The sequence below is a fragment of the Oncorhynchus clarkii genome, chromosome 30 (genome assembly GCF_045791955.1).
Source record: "Oncorhynchus clarkii lewisi isolate Uvic-CL-2024 chromosome 30, UVic_Ocla_1.0, whole genome shotgun sequence".
Lineage (NCBI taxonomy): Eukaryota > Metazoa > Chordata > Actinopteri > Salmoniformes > Salmonidae > Oncorhynchus > Oncorhynchus clarkii.
The window spans coordinates 29,587,223-29,610,028 of NC_092176.1; the positions used below are offsets into that span (position 1 = coordinate 29,587,223).

The following is a 22,806-nucleotide window of genomic DNA, read 5'->3' on the forward strand; positions in this document are numbered from 1 at the left end:
CCCTTTACAGTTTACTATTTTAAAAAAACAACTAATACCCATAGGGCTCTAGTCAAAAGTAGTGCACTATAAAGGGAATAGGGTGCCATTTGATGCGCAAACTGAACACCCGGCCACTCCATGCGCCACTAGGCTAGCCAGAAACCTGCAGATGGTCTCCCCCTCATCGGTATTAATCTGTCAGCTTGGGTTGTGGTATAGGGAGTCGGGAAGGGGAGGTAGAAGGGTAGCTCCCCACTCCCCACATGCAGGTGTTGCCTGCTGTTTATGGCAGCCTGTCATGAGAAACCCGGACGGAGAATAAGCTCGAGCAGTACTCAAGGTCACAACACACCACCCCTGCAGTAATTGTCCCTGCAGTGTTAGTCCTCAGAGAAATAGACAAAATAATGCCACAATGTCATCCACTAAGTGTCTGTGTCCTCCACTGTGACCAGGGGGGTTGAGATGGGGTGCAGGCAGGCAGACCGGCATGCAGGGAGACTGGCAGGCAGGTAGGCAGGGAAACAGGCAGTCAGGCATAGAAACAGGCAGGCAGGTAGGCAGGGAAACAGGCAGGCAGGAAGGAAGGAAGGAAGGAAGGGAGGGAGGAAGGAAGGAAGGAAGGAAGGAAGGAAGGAAGGAAGGAAGGAAGGAAGGGAGGAAGGAAGGAAGGAAGGAAGGAAGGAAGGAAGGAAGGAAGGAAGGAAGGAAGGAAGGAAGGAAGGAAGGAAGGAAGGAAGGAAGGAAGGAAGGAAGGAAGGAAGGAAGGAAGGAAGGAAGGAAGGAAGGAAGGAAGGAAGGAAGGAAGGAAGGATAGGCAGACAGACAGATAGACACACAGACAGACAGACAGACAGGCAGGCAGGCAGGCAGGCAGGCAGGCAGGCTGCAACAGGATCATGTATTGGAGGGGGACTGTGGAAGGTTAATTGCTTTTAGTAGGATACTATGACATTTCACTGCAGCCAAGTGGTCCCATGTGTATCGGGGTGTTTTGTGTTGGTCACTGTCAGCTCCGTACGGCTAGCAAGACAAAACTGGAAATGTCAACATAGTTCTGAGTTTCATAACTTGAGAATTCATAGTTGGTTGAGATTGTAAATAGATAAAGTAGCTACTGTAATACAACATGCAGTATTTGTCAAAATCTCCCTCAACTCTAATGTTTCCTTGCTTTTTCATACATACAGTTTATCTGAAGGCTGACCTTCTGCTTCTATTCACATTATGTTTTCTTTCTTTCTTTCCTTTCTTTCTTTCTTTCTTATTTCTTTCTTTCTTACACACAACGGCATCTGCACCATCTCCCAGATAGAAGGACTCCATTCTCCTCCACCGTCCCTGACCGCTCACAAGCGCCCCCAGCAGGACGTGACTGGACCTGGTCATCAGGGTGATGAAAGGCCTGCTCCTAGGCTGTGTGACCGTGGCTGTGCTGCTTCAACTCTCCAGCACCGGCCTGGTCAAGAAGATCATCCGCCACCGCAGAGAAACCCTGAGAGAACCCTCTAAGAACCTGACCCTGCCCCACCCTGACCAACCAGTGGTCTTCAACCACGTCTACAACATCAACGTCCCCTCCAGCTCTCTGTGTTCCGTAAACATGGAGAGCCCAGAAGGAACCAAGGTCAAGCCTAAACGAAGTCCAGTCCAGTCGGTCATGCAGGGCATGGAGAACAAGGACCACACGATGGACGGAGAGAACCAGATCGTGTTCACCCACCGCATCAACATCCCCAAGCAGGCATGTGGCTGTGACAACCACATGCCTGATATGAAGGACATCTTTAGCAGACTGGAGATGCTGGAGTCTGAGCTGTCCAGCCTCAGAGAACAGTGTGGCAGTGGAGCCGGTTGCTGTGGAGCCCAGGTTACAGGTATAGCACAGAACATTTTGACCAAAGACATTCTCAGGCAGTGTTTCACACCTGTTTCAACTATAGGCTTGATAGTGGGTAGATTCGTTGTATAAAATGTGTTAGTGCTAGGGCAAAAAGGAAAATGTTTACCCCTTTGGGTTCCAAGGACCAGGATTTAGAAACACTGTTCTTGTGGCAGTTGTAGTTTTCACTTAGATTACATTCCTACATTGCTTTTAATTCTGCTATAGATCAATATTCCCTATTCCGACTCATTGCAATTGTTTTTTTGTACATATATTATTTTCCTGCAAAGATTATAATATTATCATAATTTAATAGATGTATGTGTTGTTTCCTCTACGTTTCCTCAGGTGAGGTGGCCACCAAGCCTTACTGTAATGGCCATGGTAACTTCAGCACTGAGACCTGCAGCTGTGTGTGTGAGCCCGGATGGAAGGGACCCAACTGCACCGAGTCTGAGTGCCCCAACTTCTGCCAAGACCAGGGACGCTGCGTCGATGGAAAGTGTGTCTGCTTCGAGGGCTTTCACGGAGACGACTGCAGCATGGAGCCATGTCAGGAGGACTGTGGGGACAACGGGGAGTGCATCGACGCCATGTGTATCTGTGAGGACGGCTTCACCGGGAACGACTGCTCCCAGACCAACTGCCTGAACAACTGCCTGGGACGCGGCCGTTGTGTAGACGATGAGTGTGTGTGTGACGAGCCGTGGATGGGCTACGACTGCTCCGAGCTCATCTGCCCCAACGACTGCTACGACCGCGGTCGCTGCGTCAACGGAACCTGCTTCTGTGAGGAGGGCTTCATCGGGGATGACTGTGGGGAACTCACCTGCCCTAGCAACTGTAACAACCGTGGGATGTGTGTCGACGGCCAATGTGTGTGTCACTCTGGCTACAGCGGTGAAGACTGCTCCAAGCTCACCTGCCCCAACGATTGTACTGAGAAAGGCCATTGCTTCAACGGGAGGTGCATCTGCGACCCAGGCTTCGAGGGAGTGGACTGTTCCACCCTGTCTTGCCCAGACAACTGCAGCAACAGAGGCCAGTGTGTCAATGGAGAGTGTGTCTGCAATGTAGGATTTGAGGGTGACGACTGCTCTGAAATCTCCTGCCCCATGAAGTGTCTGAACCGAGGCCGCTGTTTGAATGGACAGTGTGTGTGCAGTAAAGGCTTCGCCGGGGACGACTGCAGCATCAAGACCTGCCCCAAAGACTGCCTGGGACGCGGCGAGTGTGTTGAAGGCACGTGCGTGTGCTTCATTGGCTTCACGGGCAAAGACTGCAGCGAGCTGACTTGTCCCAACAAATGTCTGAACCGTGGGCACTGTGTTAACGGCCAGTGTGTGTGCAACAAAGGCTTTGCTGGCGAGGACTGCAGTGAGAAGACATGTCCCAAAAACTGCCTGGAGAGGGGCTACTGCGTGGACGGGACATGTGTGTGCTTCGAGGGATTCCAGGGCCTGGACTGCTCTGTGCTGACCTGTCCAGGAGACTGTGAGGACCAGGGGAGATGTATGGATGGAGTGTGTCTGTGTAATGAAGGTTTCATCGGAGAGGACTGCTCTGGGGGTAAGAAACCGAAGATTAATCCCAAATGGCACCCTATTCCCTTTATAGTGGACTACTTTTGACTAGGGCCAATAGGGCTCTGGTCAAAAGTAGTGTATTAGGGCAGTGGTTCTCAACTGGTTTTGCCTCAGAACCCAAATTGAACCAGGTTGTCTCAGTCGCAAACCAATATAAATTTTTGAGGGGGCTAAAATGCAATCTGGAAAACTATTTTGAATGCTATATTGATAGTAAGTGTACTAGTTATAGTAAGTGTACTAGTTATATGAAAAGGGAACAGCAGTCCCACATTTTTCATTGTCATTTAGCCCATATTCTGCGTGAGGAATGTTAAGCTCACTGGTTTGAGAACACAAAATCAACCAAATCCTCTAAATAGCGCTGCTAATAACTCTATATTGAAGATACTGTGATTAAAGAAAAATATAAAATTATTAAAAAATATATAGGTTAATTTCTACACACTTTCTACCTGGTTTTAGTAGTTTAATTTTCAGACTGGAGTATTTTTCATAAAAAATGTAAAATAAAAATGTTTGCTCACACTCTCGACCCATTCAAAACCTCCTGCGACCCGTATTTGGGTCATGACCCACCAGTTGAGAATCGCTGTACTAGGAAATAGGGTGTCATTTTGAACAAACAGAAAGAGACAGAGAGAGAGAGATCTCACATCCTTTGGTTGATGGGAGTATGGCTTGATGTGATATCATTTGTTTATGGCTGATATTCATTTAAATGCTAAAGTGTCTGGCTGCACAACATTGGTTATATTGCTTTGAATAAATAATGTTGCTGTTTAATGTGGATGTCAAATGAAAATGTCCATGGCAATTGGAGACATCTAGGAGAATTGATGATTTGGTCGAATTTATGTCGTTAGATGCCGCAAAATACCTCAGATCAGAGACATAAAAAAAAAAAATGGGTTTGGCAATTGATGCTATTCGATGCCCACCCTCCATTGAAATGTAGTTGTGCAGCTGCTGGAATTTCCAGACAGAAATTCTACGTTCAGCAAATCTGGACATTTTAATTTCCCTGCTCAATAAGACTACATGAACTTGCGTTTGTGATATGTATCATAGTTGTGCATTATTTTGTCATCTTATAAAGCGTACCCAACCAAGTCCATGGTATAAGCAATAAAAAACACTAATCTGTTACAATTATACCTACTATACTGAATATGTCCCCTAACATGATGTGGTTGTGATTCTCTCCAGTGTCTCCACCCAAGGACCTGACAGTGCAGGAGGTCACCCCAGAGACAGTGGACTTGTCCTGGGCTAACGAGATGCAGGTGGCAGAGTACCTGGTCACCTATGTGCCCACCGCCCTTGGAGGCCTGGAGCTGGACATGCGTGTGCATGGGGATCAGAAGAACGCCACCATCAGTGAGCTGGAGCCTGGTGTGGAGTATCTGATCAGTGTCTTCGCAGTCCTCAGCAACAAGAGGAGTGTCCCTGTCAGTGCCAGAGTGGCAACACGTAAGTCAGGAGTAGTGAAAAGTTGACCGAAGACTCTCACCATGTGTCAGATTTTCAGGTTAGGATTGGTGGAAGGTAAGCTGATCCTAGATCTGTAACTGGGGAAACGTCAGCCCGGAGATGTAATTCACCTCTACGGTGTCCATATTAAGGCCATCTCAGTCTCTCCTGGAACTCGTGATAAGACAGACTCAAGTCTGACTGAGACTGTCCTAAAATGGACTCCGTACACCCTTACCTCACCTTTGGTACTTGACTTGTCGGCTCTCCCAGATCTGAAGTAATGCAAAAGTGACATTCATAACAGGCAGTCAATAAAAATCTAATTATATCAACAAATTGATTGCAGGGCTCATGCGAACATCTGATGCTAATCTCATTGAATTAAATCCCTAATTGTACCTGGGATGTGGTAGTTTTTCAATGTTGTTACACTTTATTAACCCATCATTGGAACCAGCCAGCCTATTTCCTATATAGTGCACTACTGTTGACAGGACACACAGGGCTGGATGTGATCGAAAGCAGTGCACTATATAGGGAAAGGTGTGCCATTTTTGACACAGTCCATGTGCTGGGTGTCCTGAGGATTTAGTGAACAGAATATCAAACATGGTTTAATTTGTAAGTCTCATCCCATTAGATCTCCCTGAGCCCGAGGGACTCAAGTTCACATCAGTGAGGGAGACAGCAGTAGAGGTTCAGTGGGACCCCCTGGACATCCGCTTTGATGGCTGGAACCTCATCTTCAGAAACACTGTAAGTTGTCAGCAGTAGACCCTCATCTATAGAAACACTGAGTTATCAGTAGCAGACCCCTCATCTATATAAACACTGAGTTATCAGTAGTAGACCTCTCATCTACAGAAACACTGAGTTATCAATAGCAGACCTCTAATCTATAGAAACACTGAGTTATCAGTAATAGACCTCTCATACATAGAAAAACGGAGTTATCAATAGCAGACCTCTAATCTATAGTAACACCGAGTTATCAGTAGTAGACCTCTCATCTATAGATACACTGAGTTATTATTAGTAGACCCCTCATCTACAGAAACACAGAGTTATCAGTAGTAGATCTCTCATCTACAGAAACACTGAGTTATCATTAGTAGACCTATCATCTATAGTTACACTGAGATATCAGTAGTAGACCCCTAATCTACAGGAACACTGAGTTATCAGCAGTATAAACTCTTAGATATCAGAAGCAGACCTCTCATCTTCAGAAACACTGAGTTATCAGTAGTAGACCTATCATCTATAGTTACACTGAGATATCAGTAGTAGACCTCTCATCTTCAGAAACACTGAGTTATCAGTAGTAGACCCCTCATCTATAGAAACACTGAGTTATCAGTAGTAGACCTCTCATATATAGAAAAACTGAGTTATCAATAGCAGACCTCTAATCTATAGTAACACTGAGTTATCAGTAGTAGACCCCTCATCTATACAAACACTGAGTTATCAGTAGAATACCTCACATCTATAGAAACACTGAGTTATCAGTAGAAGACCCCTCATTTATAGAAACACTGAGGTATCAATAGCAGACCTCACATCTATAGAAACACTGAGTTATCAGCAGTAGAAACACTGAGTTATCAGTTGTTGACCTCTCATCTGTAGAAACACTGAGTTGTCAATAGCAGACCTCTAATCTATAGTAACACTGGGTTATCAGTAGTAGACCTCTCATCTATAGATACACTAAGTTATCAGTAGTAGACCTCTCATCTATACAAACACTGACTTATCAATAGAAGACCTATCATCTACAGAAACACTGAGTTATCAGTAGTAGACCTATCATCTATAGAAACACTGAGTTATCAGTAGTAGACCTCTCATCTATACAAACACTGACTTATCAGTAGAAGACCTCTCATCTATAGATACACTGAGTTATCAGTAGTAGACCCCTCATCTATAGGAACACTGAGTTATCAGTAGTAGACCTCTCATCTATAGATACACTGTTATCAGTAGTAGACCTCTCATCTATACAAACACTGACGTATCAGTAGAAGACCTCTCATCTATAGATACACTGAGTTATCAGTAGTAGACCTCTCATCTATACAAACACTGACTTATCAGTAGAAGACCTATCATCTACAGAAACACTGAGTTATCAGTAGTAGACCCCTCATCTGCAGAAACACAGTAATATCAGCAGTATAAACACTGAGAGAACAATAGTAGACCTCTCATCTTCAGAAACACTGAGTTATCAGTATAAGACCCCTGATCTATAGAAGCACTGAATTTTCAGTATTAGAACTCTAATCAATAGAAACACTGAGATATCAGTAGCAGACCTCTTATCTAGAGAAACACTGATTTATCAGTAGTAGACCCCTCATCTATATAAACACTGAGTTATCAGTAGTAGACCTCTCATCTATAGAAACACTGAATTATCAGTGGTAGAACCCTTATCTATAGAATCACTGAGTTATCAGTAGTAGACCCCTCGTCTTCAAACAATCTGAGTGAGGAACACGCCTTTCCCTCGTCTCCCATGGTGCATTTTGTTGTTAATAGATCTGTCTCTACATATTATACATGGAGGTAGAGATTTTCAGAAGCCAAAAGCCTATCATTATCCCCACTTTCCTGTGGTCGAAACCATACACCGCCCCCTGAAAGGACAGGCAGACCCACTCCTAGCTTCAGTAATTGCCCTAGCTATGTGCATTTGTGTTCTAAATGGCACATTTTCCCCTATATAGTGCACTACTTTTGACCAGAAGCCTATGGGTCTATGGTTTCTGGTCAAAAGTAGTGCACTGTATAGGGAATAGGGTGTAGGTGCCATTTGGGACAAATACTATGTGAACCTGAGTATCCTGTGGAAATAATGTAGCAGAGCCCGTATTCAAGTCTCTAAGTCAGCAGTTAAATGTGACTAAATGTTCTGCGAGGCTTCTGTCGACAGCTCTAATGGCCATGTACTGCAGCAATGAGGCACAGAACCATTATTGTTTCTGAATGCTTTGTTTTTTCTTTTCCAAAGCCTATGAGAAGTAGCCCAAGGACATGAAAGCCACAGTTCATTACATTCAGTTTCCCCCCACATCCTTACAGTAGTTTAACCATCACAGACAGAATCCTCTGAGTACGATGTGGCTGCCCTATTCCCACACCAAGACTGTGTCCCAAATAGCACCCCATCTACTATAAAGTGTGCTACTTTTGACCAGAGGGGCCCTGGGAAAGTAGTGATTAGGGTGCCATTTGGGAATCAGACCAAAGCTAACCTTGACTTTGAGGTTGGTAATGGTAGATACAGTGCCTTGCGAAAGTATTCGTCCCCCTTGAACTTTGCGACCTTTTGCCACATTTCAGGCTTCAAACATAAAGATATAAAACTGTATTTTTTTGTGAAGTATCAACAACAAGTGGGACACAATCATGAAGTGGAACGACATTTATTGGATATTTCAAACTTTTTTAACAAATCAAAAACTGAAAAATTGGGCGTGCAAAATTATTCAGCCCCCTTAAGTTAATACTTTGTAGCGCCACCTTTTGCTGCGATTACAGCTGTAAGTCGCTTGGGGTATGTCTCTATCAGTTTTGCACATCGAGAGACTGACATTTTTTCCCATTCCTCCTTGCAAAATAGCTCGAGCTCAGTGAGGTTGGATGGAGAGCATTTGTGAACAGCAGTTTTCAGTTCTTTCCACAGATTCTCGATTGGATTCAGGTCTGGACTTTGACTTGGCCATTCTAACACCTGGATATGTTTATTTTTTAACCATTCCATTGTAGATTTTGCTTTATGTTTTGGATCATTGTCTTGTTGGAAGACAAATCTCCGTCCCAGTCTCAGGTCTTTTGCAGACTCCATCAGGTTTTCTTCCAGAATGGTCCTGTATTTGGCTCCATCCATCTTCCCATCAATTTTAACCATCTTCCCTGTCCCTGCTGAAGAAAAGCAGGCCCAAACCATGATGCTGCCACCACCATGTTTGACAGTGGGGATGGTGTGTTCAAGGTGATGAGCTGTGTTGCTTTTACGCCAAACATAACGTCTTACATTGTTGCCAAAAAGTTCAATTTTGGTTTCATCTGACCAGAGCACCTTCTTCCACATGTTTGGTGTGTCTCCCAGGTGGCTTGTGGCAAACTTTAAACAACACTTTTTATGGATATCTTTAAGAAATGGCTTTCTTCTTGCCACTCTTCCATAAAGGCCAGATTTGTGCAATATACGACTGATTGTTGTCCTATGGACAGAGTCTCCCACCTCAGCTGTAGATCTCTGCAGTTCATCCAAAGTGATCATGGGCCTCTTGGCTGCATCTCTGATCAGTCTTCTCCTTGTATGAGCTGAAAGTTTAGATGGACGGCCAGGTCTTGGTAGATTTGCAGTGGTCTGATACTCCTTCCATTTCAATATTATCGCTTGCACAGTGCTCCTTGGGATGTTTAAAGCTTGGGAAATCTTTTTGTATCCAAATCCGGCTTTAAACTTATTCACAACAGTATCTTGGACCTGCCTGGTGTGTTCCTTGTTCTTCATGATGCTCTCTGCGCTTTTAACGGACCTCTGAGACTATCACAGTGCAGGTGCATTTATACGGAGACTTGATTACACACGGGTGGATTGTATTTATCATCATTAGTCATTTAGGTCAACATTGGATCATTCAGAGATCCTCACTGAACTTCTGGAGAGAGTTTGCTGCACTGAAAGTAAAGGGGCTGAATAATTTTGCACGCCCAATTTTTCAGTTTTTGATTTGTTAAAAAAGTTTGAAATATCCAATAAATGTCGTTCCACTTCATGATTGTGTCCCACTTGTTGTTGATTCTTCACAAAAAAATACAGTTTTATATCTTTATGTTTGAAGCCTGAAATGTGGCAAAAGGTCGCAAAGTTCAAGGGGGCCGAATACTTTCGCAAGGCACTGTATACTAGATAGATAGGTACTTTATTGATCCCCAATGTGAAGTGTGTCATTAAACATGCCATCCCATTTTAATGACTGGTGTTGTTTGGCGTTGTCAGAAAGAGGAGAACGGGGAGATTCTGAACTCCCTGGGCAGCCCTGACACCATGTTCGAGCAGTCTGGGCTGGGACCTGGTCAGGAGTACGAGGTCAAACTGGAGGTGGTGAAGAACAACACCAGCGGACCTGCAGCACGCAAAAGCGTTTTCACAAGTGAGTCCATACATACAGCACTTATAGAGTTCTATTCACTTGTTTTTTAGGACAAGAATTTGCTCCTCCTGGCCAATATCTTTCAGTTGGAAAATTAACCTGAATGTTGAATCTGCGTAGATGGTAGCTTGTCGCGCAATAAAACAAGTAAATGAAATAACTATTTCAAAATATGATGAACTATTTCTTGCCAACCTCAAGTGTTCTGTAATCCTTGTATTCATGACATATTTGCATTGGATATAATCCATAAACCCCTTCTACGTCATTCTGACCGCCTGCTGGAGATTTAAAAGACATGATTCCCAGCAATACACACAGACTCAGAAGCAGCTTACAGCTGTCATAGTTACACACAGACACAGAAGCAGCTTACAGCTGTCATAGTTACACACAGACTCAGAAGCAGCTTACAGCTGTCATAGTTACACACAGACTCAGAAGCAGCTTACAGCTGTCATAGTTACACACAGACTCAGAAGCAGCTTACAGCTGTCATAGTTACACACAGAAACACATTGTCACCTTGATTCACTAGGTTTCTCTATTGAATATCCGCACTGCTGCAGCTCTGTGATTGTGTTCCAAATGGCACCCTATTTCCTTTATAGTGCATCCATTTGGGATGCAGCTGGACAGTCTATCCAAGGCATCCTGAAGTGCCAATATTGAGTGATTAGCTTGTCACTTTTCATGGCAACGTCTTGATTTACCAGAGGCAGTAAAAAGCCATCCCTACCCCCTCGGCTGGTTAACATTTATGTGGAAATCATATCTCCATAATGCTGCTGCTATAAGGGCTAATGGCTTTTATGGGATCAATATAACAATAGGTTTCATGTTGAAACTATACATCTCGTACCCTCTCACTAGCCAAGCTATTTTTAGGTGGCTCGAGGGGAGGTTAAAATATACTGCACTACCAACACATTAAAGAATAGTCATGGAGAATGGTGTACATGGTGTCACACACTCCATGTATAAACTACCAGCAATGTAATGGGTATTTTTCCAACGTTTCAGCATCACTGTCCCTTCCTCAGGGTAATGTTATGAATACTTGAACCAGGTTATGTAGACACACAGTGCAATTAGTGTAACCAATGACAGTAGTGAGGGGTGTGTCTTAATGATTAAGTTAATTAAAATTAATTTGTGAAACTGTTAAAAAATAGTATATGGCATATTAAATATATTACACTATTGACATCATATAGAAACATAATGGAATATTGTACATCATATTAGCATCAACATATGTTCTTTCATTCAATTTCACATAATCATTTTCAATTTCATTTCATATTTGTTACATGTGATATTTTGGTTCAACCTTAATGTATATTAGGCATCATCAAACAGGGGGAACATATTAGGTGTACTCTAATAAGCTGTAGAAAAATATATACATTTATAAGACTTAAGACTTTCTTCATAAAGGAAACATTTTGTTCATAAGAAGGGCCTGAGATCAAAGTCAATATTCAGAAAACTGTTTTTAGATAGGATATCCAATAAGCCTCCCTTTGTAGTAGTAGGATCTCAATGTTACCTCCTCTCCTTGGTAGAGCAACATGCTCAATGCCTGTGTATTTGAGGGAGGAGATTGAGTGGTTAGCTTCAACAAAGTGAGCTGCTACTGGATAGTCAATGTTCTTAAACCTGATTGAGCTGCGGTGTTCAGCTATGCGTTGTTTTTATTGTCTTTTCGTTTGTCCTACGTAGGCTTTTCGACATGGACAGGTGATGAGATAGATTACTCCCTTGGTTTTGCATGAGATGATACTCCTAATAGGGATCTTTCGACCTGTATGTGGGTGTCTGAAGAAAGACGCTTTTATAGTGCTATTGCACTGTGCACATGAGCCACATTTGTAGTTCCCATTTGGGATAGGTGTCAAGAGAGTCTGAGTAGTCTCAGAGGGCATGTCAGATCTCACCAAACTATCTCCAATATTGTGACCATGCTTATAGACAACCAGTCGGGGTGCCAGTGCTTTATCAGGATCTTTCATTTTCTCCGAAACCTTCGTGTACGATTGCGTTGTTTTTCTTCTTTGGTTGAGTTTTTAGTAATTCCTCTTTTTTTTTTTGAGATATTTTCATCATTGCAGCATCGAGAGTTTTGTCCTTGTAGTCTCTCATTTTGAATTTATCTGTCTTTTTTTTGCGTTGCTGTCAAAATTTGACTGGTGGCCACAGATTCGTTTAACCCTGCGTAACTGATTATATGGTAGACCATTCTTGAGGGGAAGAGGATGCATACTATCCGCACATAGGCACAAGGTATTGCGATCTGTGGGCTTTGTGAATAAGTCTGTGTGTAATGCATCATTCTCTTTGATGATCCATAAGTCCAGGTAGTTTATTTTTCTCTCATCAGTCTGCATGGTGAATTTGAGGTATTCAGAGTTCTCCTTTAGCAGAGTTTGGAATTCATTTAGTTCCTGCTGACTTCCTTCCCATAGCACAAAGACATCATCTATATATCTCTTCCATAGAAGTATTTTAGAAAGTACGGTGTGTCTCTGTTTTATAAAGGAGTGCTTCTTCATATTGTCCCACATACAGGTTTGCATAGTTGGGGGAAAAGGGGAGCCCACGGCTACACCCCAACTTTGAAGGAAAAAGTCTGACTCAAAGACAAAGTAGTTATGGGATAATACCAGTTCAGTAAGTTGTAAGATGCAATCATTGGATGGAGCAAGGGTAGAGTCTCTCTGCTGAAGGAAGTGTTGTAACGCCTGCAAGCCTCCAGTGTGTGGGATGTTAGTGTACAAGCTCTCCACATCAAAAATGGCCAGCAGGGTGCCCTCTGGTAACCTTCCTAAGCCCTCTATCAATGAGATCATGTGACTCGTGTCTTTGACCTAACATGGGAGATTCTCAACCATCAGTTTAATGTGGTAATCCACAAATGTGGAAATGCTTGATGTTACAGAGTCAATTGCTGCTACAATGGGTCTGTCTACCTGGTGGAGGAGACACTTGTTTGTGTAATTTCGCGACTGTATAGAAAGTTGGTATCTTGGGAAATTTCACACATAGAAATTCAATTTATTTTTTTGTGATTTAGAGTACACCTAATATGTTCCCTCTGTTTGATGGTGCTCATTATACATTCAGGTTGAACCAAAAGATTACATGTAACAAATATGAAATTAAGTACGAAATGATTATGTGAAATTGAATGAAATAACCAACATATGTTGATGCTAATATGATGTACAATATTCCATTATGTTTCTATATGATAACAATAGTGTAATATATTTAATATGCCATATACTATTTTTTTAACAGTTTCACAAATTAATTTTAATTAACTTAATCATTAAGACACACCCCTCACCACTGTCATTGGTTACACTAATTGCACTGTGTGTCTACATAACCTGGTTCAAGTATTCAAGACATTACCCAGAGGAAGGGACAGTGATGCCGAAATGTTGGCAAATACCTGTTAAATTGCTGGGAGTTTAAACATGGAGTGTGCGACTTTCTTTCTTTTGATAGTTTATAGTTCATTCGCCATTAGTCAGCACCTCCACACAAACTATTTTTCCTGGGTGTGCGCCAGCTCATGGTTTTTAATCGAACATGCCAGCGCTGACATGGGAGCTGAACAGACTAGGAGCTTTCACCCCTGCCCTTGCAAGAGTTATCTTTCAACAAATCAGAGTAAAGACATTTCAATATCCTGAAGCAAATGTTCTTCACAGGTTTCTGTACTAACCTTTATTGCCTCACCTCTATCCCAATTCAAGGTCAGGCTATCTCTGCTTATTTATGGTTTGAAAAATGCATTCGCTTTCCCAGAGTAAACAGAACTAAGCCACTAGCTACCTGACATTCTCCTCTTATACGCCCCCCTTCCTCTTTATCGGAGGGTAGTTTGTACATTATAGCGTTGACTGACACTATAGGACTAGCATGTCCGTGTTTAAAGTTTATGGAGCTGTTGAGCTGTTGAACATTGGAACCTGAGACACGCATACACACACCGTACACACACGTGTGCTTGCACACATGCGTGCACACACATGCACGCACACGCATAAACACACACAAACAGACTTTTACACAACAGCACTGGGATTATGTTACCTAGATCTCCATGTAGCTCAAGGCCCCTCTATGTCTGCCATTAAAACACACAGACTCATGCCACATCAAATCAAATCAAATCAAATGTTATTGGTCACATACACATGGTTAGCAGATGCTAATGCGAGTGTAGCGAAATGCTTGTGCTTCTAGTTCAGACAGTGCAGCAATATCCAACAAGTAATCTAACAATTTCACAATTACCTAATACACAAATGTAAAGAGATGGAATAGGAATATGTATATATAAATATATGGATGAGCGATGGCCAAACGGATTGGCAAGATGCAGTAGATGGTATAAAATACAGTATATACATCTGAGATGAGTAATGTAAGACATGTAAACATTATTAAAGTGTCATTTTTTTAGGTGACTAGTGATGCATTTATTAAAGTGGCCAGTGATTTGAGTCTGTATGTAGGCAGCAGCCTCTGTGTTAGTGATGGCTGTTTAACAGTCTGATGGCCTTGAGATAGAAGCTGTTTTTCAGTATCTCGGTCCGTGCTTTGATGCACCTGTACTGACCTCGCCTTCTGGATGATAGCGGGATGAACAGGCAGTGGGATGGGTGGTGGTTGTCCTTGATGATTTTTTTTGCCTTCCTTGTGATATCGAGTGCTGTAGGTGTCCTGGAGGGCAGGTAGTTTGCTCCTGGTGATGCGTTGTGCTGACCGCACGCACCCTCTGGAGAGTCTTGTGGTTGAGGGAGGCGCAGTTGCCATACCAGGCGGTGATACAGCCCGACAGGGCGCTCTGAATTGTGCATCTGTAAACGTTTGTGAGGGTTTTAGGTGACAAGCCAAAATTCTTCAGCCTCCTGTTGATCCTTCTTCACCACACTGTCTGTGTGGTTGGACCATTTCAGTTTGTCCGCGATGTGTATGCAGAGGAACTTAAAACTTTCCACCTTCGCCACTATTGTCCTGTCAATGTGGATAGAGGAGTGCTCTCTCTGCTGTTTCCTGAAGTCCACGATCATCTCCTTTGTTTTGTTGATGTTGAGTGAGAGGTTGTTTTCCTGACACCACACTCCGAGTGCCCTCACCTCCTCCCTGTAGGCTGGGGTGCTACCTCTGCTGTTTCCTGAAGTCCACGATCATCTCCCTTGTTTTGTTGACGTTAGGTTAGAGGTTGTTTTCCTGACACCACACTCCATGTGCCCTCACCTCCTCCCTGTAGGCTGTCTCGTCGTTGTTGGTAATCAAGCCCGCTACTGTTGTGTCATCTGTAAACTTGATGATTGAGCTGGAGGCGTGCATGGCCACGCAGTCATGGGTGAACAGGGAGTACAGGAGGGGGCTGAGCACGTACCCTTGTGGGGCCCCAGTGTTGAGGATCAGTGAAGTGGAGATGTTGATTCCTACCTTCACCACCTGGGGGTGGCCCGTCAGAAAGTCCAGGACACAATTGCACAGGGCGGGGTTGAGACCCAGGGCCTTAAGCTTAATGATGAGCTTGGAGGGTACTATGGTGTTGATTGCTGAGCTGTAGTCAATGAACAACATGCTTACATAGGTATTCCTCTTGTCCAGATGGGATAGGGGAGTGTGCGGTGTGATGGCGATTGCATCGTCTGTGGACCTGTTGGGGCGGTTTGCAAACTGAAGTGGGCCTAAGGTGGCAAGTAAGGTGGAGGTGATATGATCCTTGACTAGTCTCTCAAAGCACTCCAGGATGACAGAGGTGAGTGCTACGACGCGATAGTCATTTAGTTCAGTTATCTTTGCATTCTTGGGTATAGGAACAATGGTAGCCATCTTGAAGCATGTGGGTGCAGCAGACTGGGATAGGGAGCAATTGAATATGTCCGTAAACACACCAGCCAGCTGGTCTGCGCATGCTCTGAGGACGCGGCTATGGACGCCGTCTGGGCCAGCAGCCTTGCGAGGGTTAACACGTTTAAATGTCTTACTCATGTCGGCCACGGAGAAGGAGAGGGGGGCCCGCAGTCCCTGTTAGCGGGCCGCGTCGGTGACACTGTATTATCCTCAATGCGGGCAATGGTGTTTAGTTTTTCTGGATGCAAGACGTCGGTGCCCGTGACTTGGCTGGGTTTCTTTTTGTAGTCCATAACTGCCTGTAGACCCTTCCACATACGTCTCGTGTCTGAGCCGTTGAATTGCAACTCTACTTTGTCCCTATACCAACATTCCACTTGTTTGATTGCCTTGCAGAGGGAATAACTACACTGTTTATATTCGGTCATATTCCTAGTCATCTTTCCATCATTGAATGTGATGGCTCGCACATTCAGCTTTGCGCAAATGCCTTCATCTATATATGGTTTCATCTATACATGGTTTCTGATTAGGGTAGGTTTTAATAGTCACATAGACATAGTGTAGTGGGATTGGCATTCTGTGGGACTAATTGCATGGAGAGATCCCCTCCCCCATGCCCTCCCACATCCCCTCCCCCATGGTGTGTGTTTGTGTGGGAGGGAGGGAGGGACCACTCCGGCTCATGGGAAGCCATCATCCTCCCAGGAAACAATCACAACCCTCGAACGACACACACACACACACACACACACACACACACACACACACACACACACAGCCAGCCAATCTCATTGGCGGTTAAATCTATGTTAAGCTCCAGTGCAGATTCCCTGTTTTATCTTTCTTCTGCAGAAGGTTGACTTTCCTGAAGTTGCTAATTTTGACAAATCCATTCCATCATAATCTAGGGAAAGTGCCTTTCATGCTCTGGGTTTTGATCTGTACTTAAATTAATAATGTCATGCATGGATGCCTAAAAGAAAACATAGTTCATTTTCAAATGATTATTGGTAGTAAATCCTGTCACTATTCATATTCAACCCTGTAACAAAGGCTCTGATGAGAGCTCAAACTATTTCAATCATATTCCAAGTCTCTCTGCCCTATCCATGGCATTTTACCAGGACACCTGCACCCAGTATCACCTTATTAAAAATAGACAACCTGCCTTAATAAACCCCTTTCTCTGACCAAACTCGGTTCTCGGGACCCCAAGGGGTGCACGTTTTGGTTTTTGCTCTAGCACTACACAGCTGATTAAAATAATCAACTAATCATCAAGTTTGATCATTTGAATCAGCTGTGTAGTGTTATGGCAAAAACCAAAATGTGCACCCCCTGGGGACTCGAGGACTTAGTTTGGGAAATGCTGCTCTACATGAAAAACATAATGAATGCTAACTAAATGTTCTCAGTCCTGGGGTGCGACCTAAACTGCACCCTATTCCCTATATAGCGCAATACATTTGACCAGGTACCATAGAGCTGTATGCATATCGCACCCTGTATTCACACTCCCCACCTCCTCTCTCCCCAGAGATCGATTCTCCTAGAGAGGTGAATTTGCGTGATGTAACGGACACCACAGCGCTGGTGACCTGGTTCCTGCCTGTGGCCATGGTGGATGGGGTGAGAGTGTCCTATGGGCCCAGCGACAACCCCTCAGACAGGAACACAGTGGAGCTGTCCTCCAGCGACACACAGCACCACCTGGACAGCCTGAACCCTGACACAGAGTATGAGGTGTCGCTCATGGCCAAGAGGGGAGAGACGACCAGCGTGCCTGTATCTGAGACCTTCTTAACAGGTAAGACAAGAGTTGTATTCCATTTGGCACCTTATTCAATTTATAGTGCACCAGGGCCCATCAGGGACAAGCAAACTATACAACACTAGGGTTGCAAAAGTTTTCCAGAAATCTTTGAATCAGGAGGGAATAAACAGGATATCCATGAATGCTCCAACTGGGATTTCTGGAAAAACCTGGAATCGGGAAGGAATAAGCAGGAAATCTGGAAATCGTTAAACCGGGATTTCTGGAAAACATGGGAATTTGGGGAAAGTGGCTGGAAGTGTGGATCTCTTTAAACAGCACAATATCAAAATGATGTATGTGTAATAATTTGTTTGCTGGGTCTTTGATTAGAATAAAGGTAATGTTGATTATTGAAATGTTTATATGTTCATGTCTTACCCTTTAGCTGTTATACATTTAGATTAAATTAAAATAAACATCCAATAAGCTTAAAAAATTGATTAAAAACTGTCCAGTATCTTTGATCAACTAGGCCAGGGGTGTCAAAGTCATTTTGCCCAGGGGGCCACATCCTAGATCAAAAAGTGTTGGTCTGTTCTCAACTGGGGTCTGGACCACACATCGTATTGTATTTGCGAGGGGATCATGACATTCCCCCCTGCCTGATCTATGACTGGATGTGTTCCAGACCTGGATGCCCCGCGGGACCTGCAGACGGTAGAGCTGACTGACGAGAGCATTACTCTGGAGTGGAAGAACAGCCAGGCTCAAGTAGACAACTACCGCATCAAATATGGCCCCCTCTCTGGAGGAGACCATGGAGAGCTGTTGTTCCCTACCGGACCCCTGGACACCACCCAGGCCAAGATCACTGGTAAGTGATCTCATTTTACTACATATCTGTAAAACCCTGATGAACTGTAAGGGCCGAAACATGTTAGTTATATCAATAACTATGTGTTTTTATCAACTCCAACTGCCCTCCAAGAGTACCCCTTCCAAGAATTCCTCTTCTCTTCCGTTTACTCCTCAGTTCATGCACCTTGGTTGTAGAGCAAGGTAGTGGCAACTGCTCCTTTTCCTTTGTTCAAGATCACTAGTAAGACAGAGCCCCTCCACTAGTCTAGTTATAACAGGATGCTTTTGGTGGTGGTGTTGTGTAATATCTGTGAATTTTCAGTTTTTAGATATTTTTGTTGTTACCTCTTAAAAAAACAATCAATGTGAGAACAGCTATAAAACAACCGTCCTCTCTTTGTGTAAATGAATATACACTACATGACCAAAAGTATGTGGACACCTGCTTGTCGAACATCTCATTCCAAAAATCATGGGCATTAATATGGAGTTGGTCCCCCTTTGCTGTTATAACAGCCTCCACTCTTCTGGTAAGGCTTTTCCACTAGATGTTGGAACATTGCTGCGGGTACTTGCACCCATTCAGCCACAAAAGCATTAGTGAGGTCGGGCACTGATGTTGGGCAATTAGGCCTGGCTCGCAATCAGTGTTCCAATTCGTCCATCGGACTGCCAGATGGTGAAGTGTGATTCATTACTCCAGAGAACAAGTTTCCACTGCTCCAGTGTCCAATGACAGCGGATGTTACACCACTCCAGCCAACGCCTGGCATTGAGCATGGTCATCTTAGGCTTGTGTGCGGCTGCTCGGCCATGGAAACCCATTTCATCAAGTTTCCGACGAACAGTTCTTGTGCTGACGTTGCTTCCACAGGCAGTTTGGAACTCAGTAGTGAATATTGCAACCGAGGACAGGCGGTTTTTGTCACACTACGCACTTCAGCACTCACCGGTCCCGTTCTGTGAGCTTGTGTGTCCTCCCACTTTGCGGCTTAGCCATTGTTGCTTCCATTTCACAATAACAGCACATATGTTGACCGGGGCAGCTCTAGCAGGGCAGAAATTTGACGAACTGACTTGTTGGAAAGGTGACATCCTATGACGGTGCCAACTTGAAAGTCACTGAGCTCTTCAGTAAGGCCATTCTACTGCCAATATTTGTCTATGGAGATTGCATTGCTGTGTTCTTGATGTTATACACCTGTCAGCAATGGGTGAGGCTGAAATAGCTGAATCTACTAATTTGAAGGGGTGTCCACATATTGCTGTATATATAGTGTATATTGTTTTTCAATGTAAACGGCAGCCTCGCTCTGCCAACTGTTCTGCTGCCAAGCGTTTGCGGCCCTCCTTCTAAATTGTCGTTATTAAATTCAATACACTTATTTACAGATGGGCTGCTTTGTTTGGGCTGCTTTGTTTTATTATAAAACAGCTCAAGGGAGATTGCATTCAGGCCTTAAATGGAATAACACTACTACTTCAATGTGAGATTCATCCTGGTTTAACAAGAAATGCAGGGAGGGCCTATTTTTATCCTCCTGCACCGGTTCCCATTATACTCCATGTTTTGAGTCCGGCGGGCGGACAGACTCTTTTTGTATACCATGTGCCACTGCATCAACGGATTAAGCTCCCTGGCTGAGAAAAAAAAAGTTCCAAACGGGTAATAGTGTCTTTGTCTGGGGCCCGCTCTTTGTTCTTGGGAGACCCATCCCCTGTAAATAAGGCATTGCTGTGTCCCAAAATGCCATCCTATTCCCTATATAGTGCACTACTTTTGATCAGGGACCATCTGGCTATAGGCTCTGGTCAGAAGTAGTGCACTATATATGGAATAAGGTGCCATTTGGGATGCATCCAGTGCTTCTATTCAGCTGACTGGCCTCCCCGGTCCCCCTCCGCTCCTCTCCGCTCCTCACAAACCTCAGCACTTTTTTCACACAGTTATTATCTGTAATTGCCTTCACGCTTGTGATTTTATTGATAATGAGTTTCCTCTGCGTTAGGTGTAATTTCATGCTTCTTGTGCCTGGTTGCCTAGTGACCTCTGTGGGAGTTAATAAAGGAAATGAAGGCCGTTGGACTGAGGGCTCTTAATTGCACCGCACAGCGCGGCCACATAGCCGGACTAAAAGGATCTCAAAGCCTCTTATATCATAGCAAATGTTGTTTCTGCCCCATACAGCGCCTCTTCTAGATCAATCAGAGCAGATAGAGGTTCCAAAATGAAGAGGCTGAAAATAAACCCAATTATGCATCAATCTATTAGCAAGGCAATTAAATCAAATCAAATCAAATTTATTCATATAGCCCTTCTTACATCAGCTGATATCTCAAAGTGCTGTACAGAAACCCAGCCTAAAACCCCAAACAGCAAGCAATGCAGGTGTAGAAGCACGGTGGCTAGGAAAAACACCCTAGAAAGGCCTAAACCTAGGAAGAAACCTAGAGAGGAACCAGGCTATGAGGGGTGGCCAGTCCTCTTCTGGCTGTGCAGGGTGGAGATTATAACAGAACATGGCCAAGATGTTCAAATGTTCATAAATGACCAGCATGGTCAAATAATAATAATCACAGTAGTTGTCGAAGGTGCAAAAAGTCAGCACCTCAGGAGCAAATGTCAGTTGGCTTTTCATAGCCGATCATTAAGAGTATCTCTTCTGCTGCTGCTGTCTCAAGAGAGTTGAAAGCAGCAGGTCTGGGACAGGTAGCACGTCCGGCGAACAGGTCAGGGTTCCATAGCCGCAGGCAGAACAGTTGAAACTGGAGCAGCAAAACGGCCAGGTGGACTGGGGACAGCAAGGAGTCCTCATGCCAGGTAGTCCTGAGGCATGGTCCTAGGGCTCAGGTCCTCTGAGAGAGAGAGAGAGAGAGAGAGAAAGAAATAAAGAAAGAAAGAAAGAAAGAAAGAAAGAAAGAAGAAAGAGAGAAAGAGAGAATTAGAGAGAGCATACTTCAAATCACACAGGACACCAGAAAAGGCAGGAGAAGTACTCCAGATATAGCAGACTGACCCTAGCCCCCCGACACATAAACTACTGCAGCATAAATACTGGAGGCTGAGACAGGAGGGGTCAGGAGACACTGTGGCCCCATCCGATGATACCCCCGGACAGGGCCAAACAGGCAGGATATAACCCCACCCACTTTCGAAAAAAGCACAGCCCCCACACCACTAGAGGGATATCTTCAACCACCAACTTACCATCCTGAGACAAGGCCGAGTATAGCCCACAAAGATCTCCGCCATGGCACAACCCAAGGGGGGGCACCAACCCAGAAAGGACGATCACGTCAGTGACTCAACCCACTCAAGTGACATACCCCTCCCAGGGACGGCATGGAAGAGCACCAGTAAGCCAGTGACTCAGCTCCTGTAATAGGGTTAGAGGCAGAAAATCCCAGTGGAGAGAGGGGAACCAGCCAGGCAGAGACAGCAAGTGCTGTTCGTTGCTCCAGAGCCTTTCCGTTCACCTTCACACTCCTGGTCCAGACTACACTCAATCATATGATGTACTGAAGAGATGAGTCTTCAGTAAAGACTTAAAGGTTGAGACTGAGTCTGTGTCTCTCACATGGGTAGGCCGACCATTCCGTAAAAATTGAGCTCTATAGGAGAAAGCCCTGCCTCCAGCTTAGAAATTCTAGGGATAATTAGGAGGCCTGCGTCTTGTGACCATAGCGTATGTGCAGGTATGTACGGCAGGACCAAATCAGAGAGATAGGTAGGAGCAAGCCCATGTAATGCTTTGTAAGTTAGCAGTAAAACCTTGAAATTAACCCTTGCCTTGACAGGAAGCCAGTGTAGGGAGACTAGCACTGGAGTAATATGATCCAATATTTTGGTTCTAGTCAGGATTCTAGCAGCCGACAAACCATTCACAGAGACAAACTGATATCTTTCCGACAGATAAGATCTAAACCAGGACAGAACTTGTCCGTGTTGACCAATTTGGGTTTCCAATCTCTCCAAAAGAATGTGGTGATCGATGGTATCAAAAGCAGCACTAAGGTCTAGGAGCACGAGGACAGATGCAGAGCCTCGGTCTGACGCCATTAAAAGGTAATTTACCACCTTCACAAGTGCAGTCTCAGTGCTTTGATGGGGTCTTAAACCAGACTGAAGCATTTCATATACGTTGTTTGTCTTCAGGAAGGCAGTGAGTTGCGGTGTCACAGCTTTTTCTAACA

General features: G+C 44.2%; 1 protein-coding gene across 1 annotated transcript in view; it reads left to right on the plus strand.

Moving 5' to 3' along the window:
• The window catches only part of LOC139389639 (tenascin-like), an 86,690-nt gene that overhangs the window by 24,712 nt on the left and 39,172 nt on the right, over positions 1 to 22,806 (plus strand). Inside the window, exons 3-9 of the mRNA XM_071136504.1 lie at positions 1,294 to 1,859; positions 2,216 to 3,436; positions 4,663 to 4,926; positions 5,570 to 5,685; positions 9,953 to 10,106; positions 17,536 to 17,805; positions 18,443 to 18,628. Coding sequence (XP_070992605.1) covers positions 1,379 to 1,859; positions 2,216 to 3,436; positions 4,663 to 4,926; positions 5,570 to 5,685; positions 9,953 to 10,106; positions 17,536 to 17,805; positions 18,443 to 18,628 — 2,692 coding nt within the window. The 5' untranslated portion in view covers positions 1,294 to 1,378. The remainder of the gene's footprint in view (positions 1 to 1,293; positions 1,860 to 2,215; positions 3,437 to 4,662; positions 4,927 to 5,569; positions 5,686 to 9,952; positions 10,107 to 17,535; positions 17,806 to 18,442; positions 18,629 to 22,806) is intronic.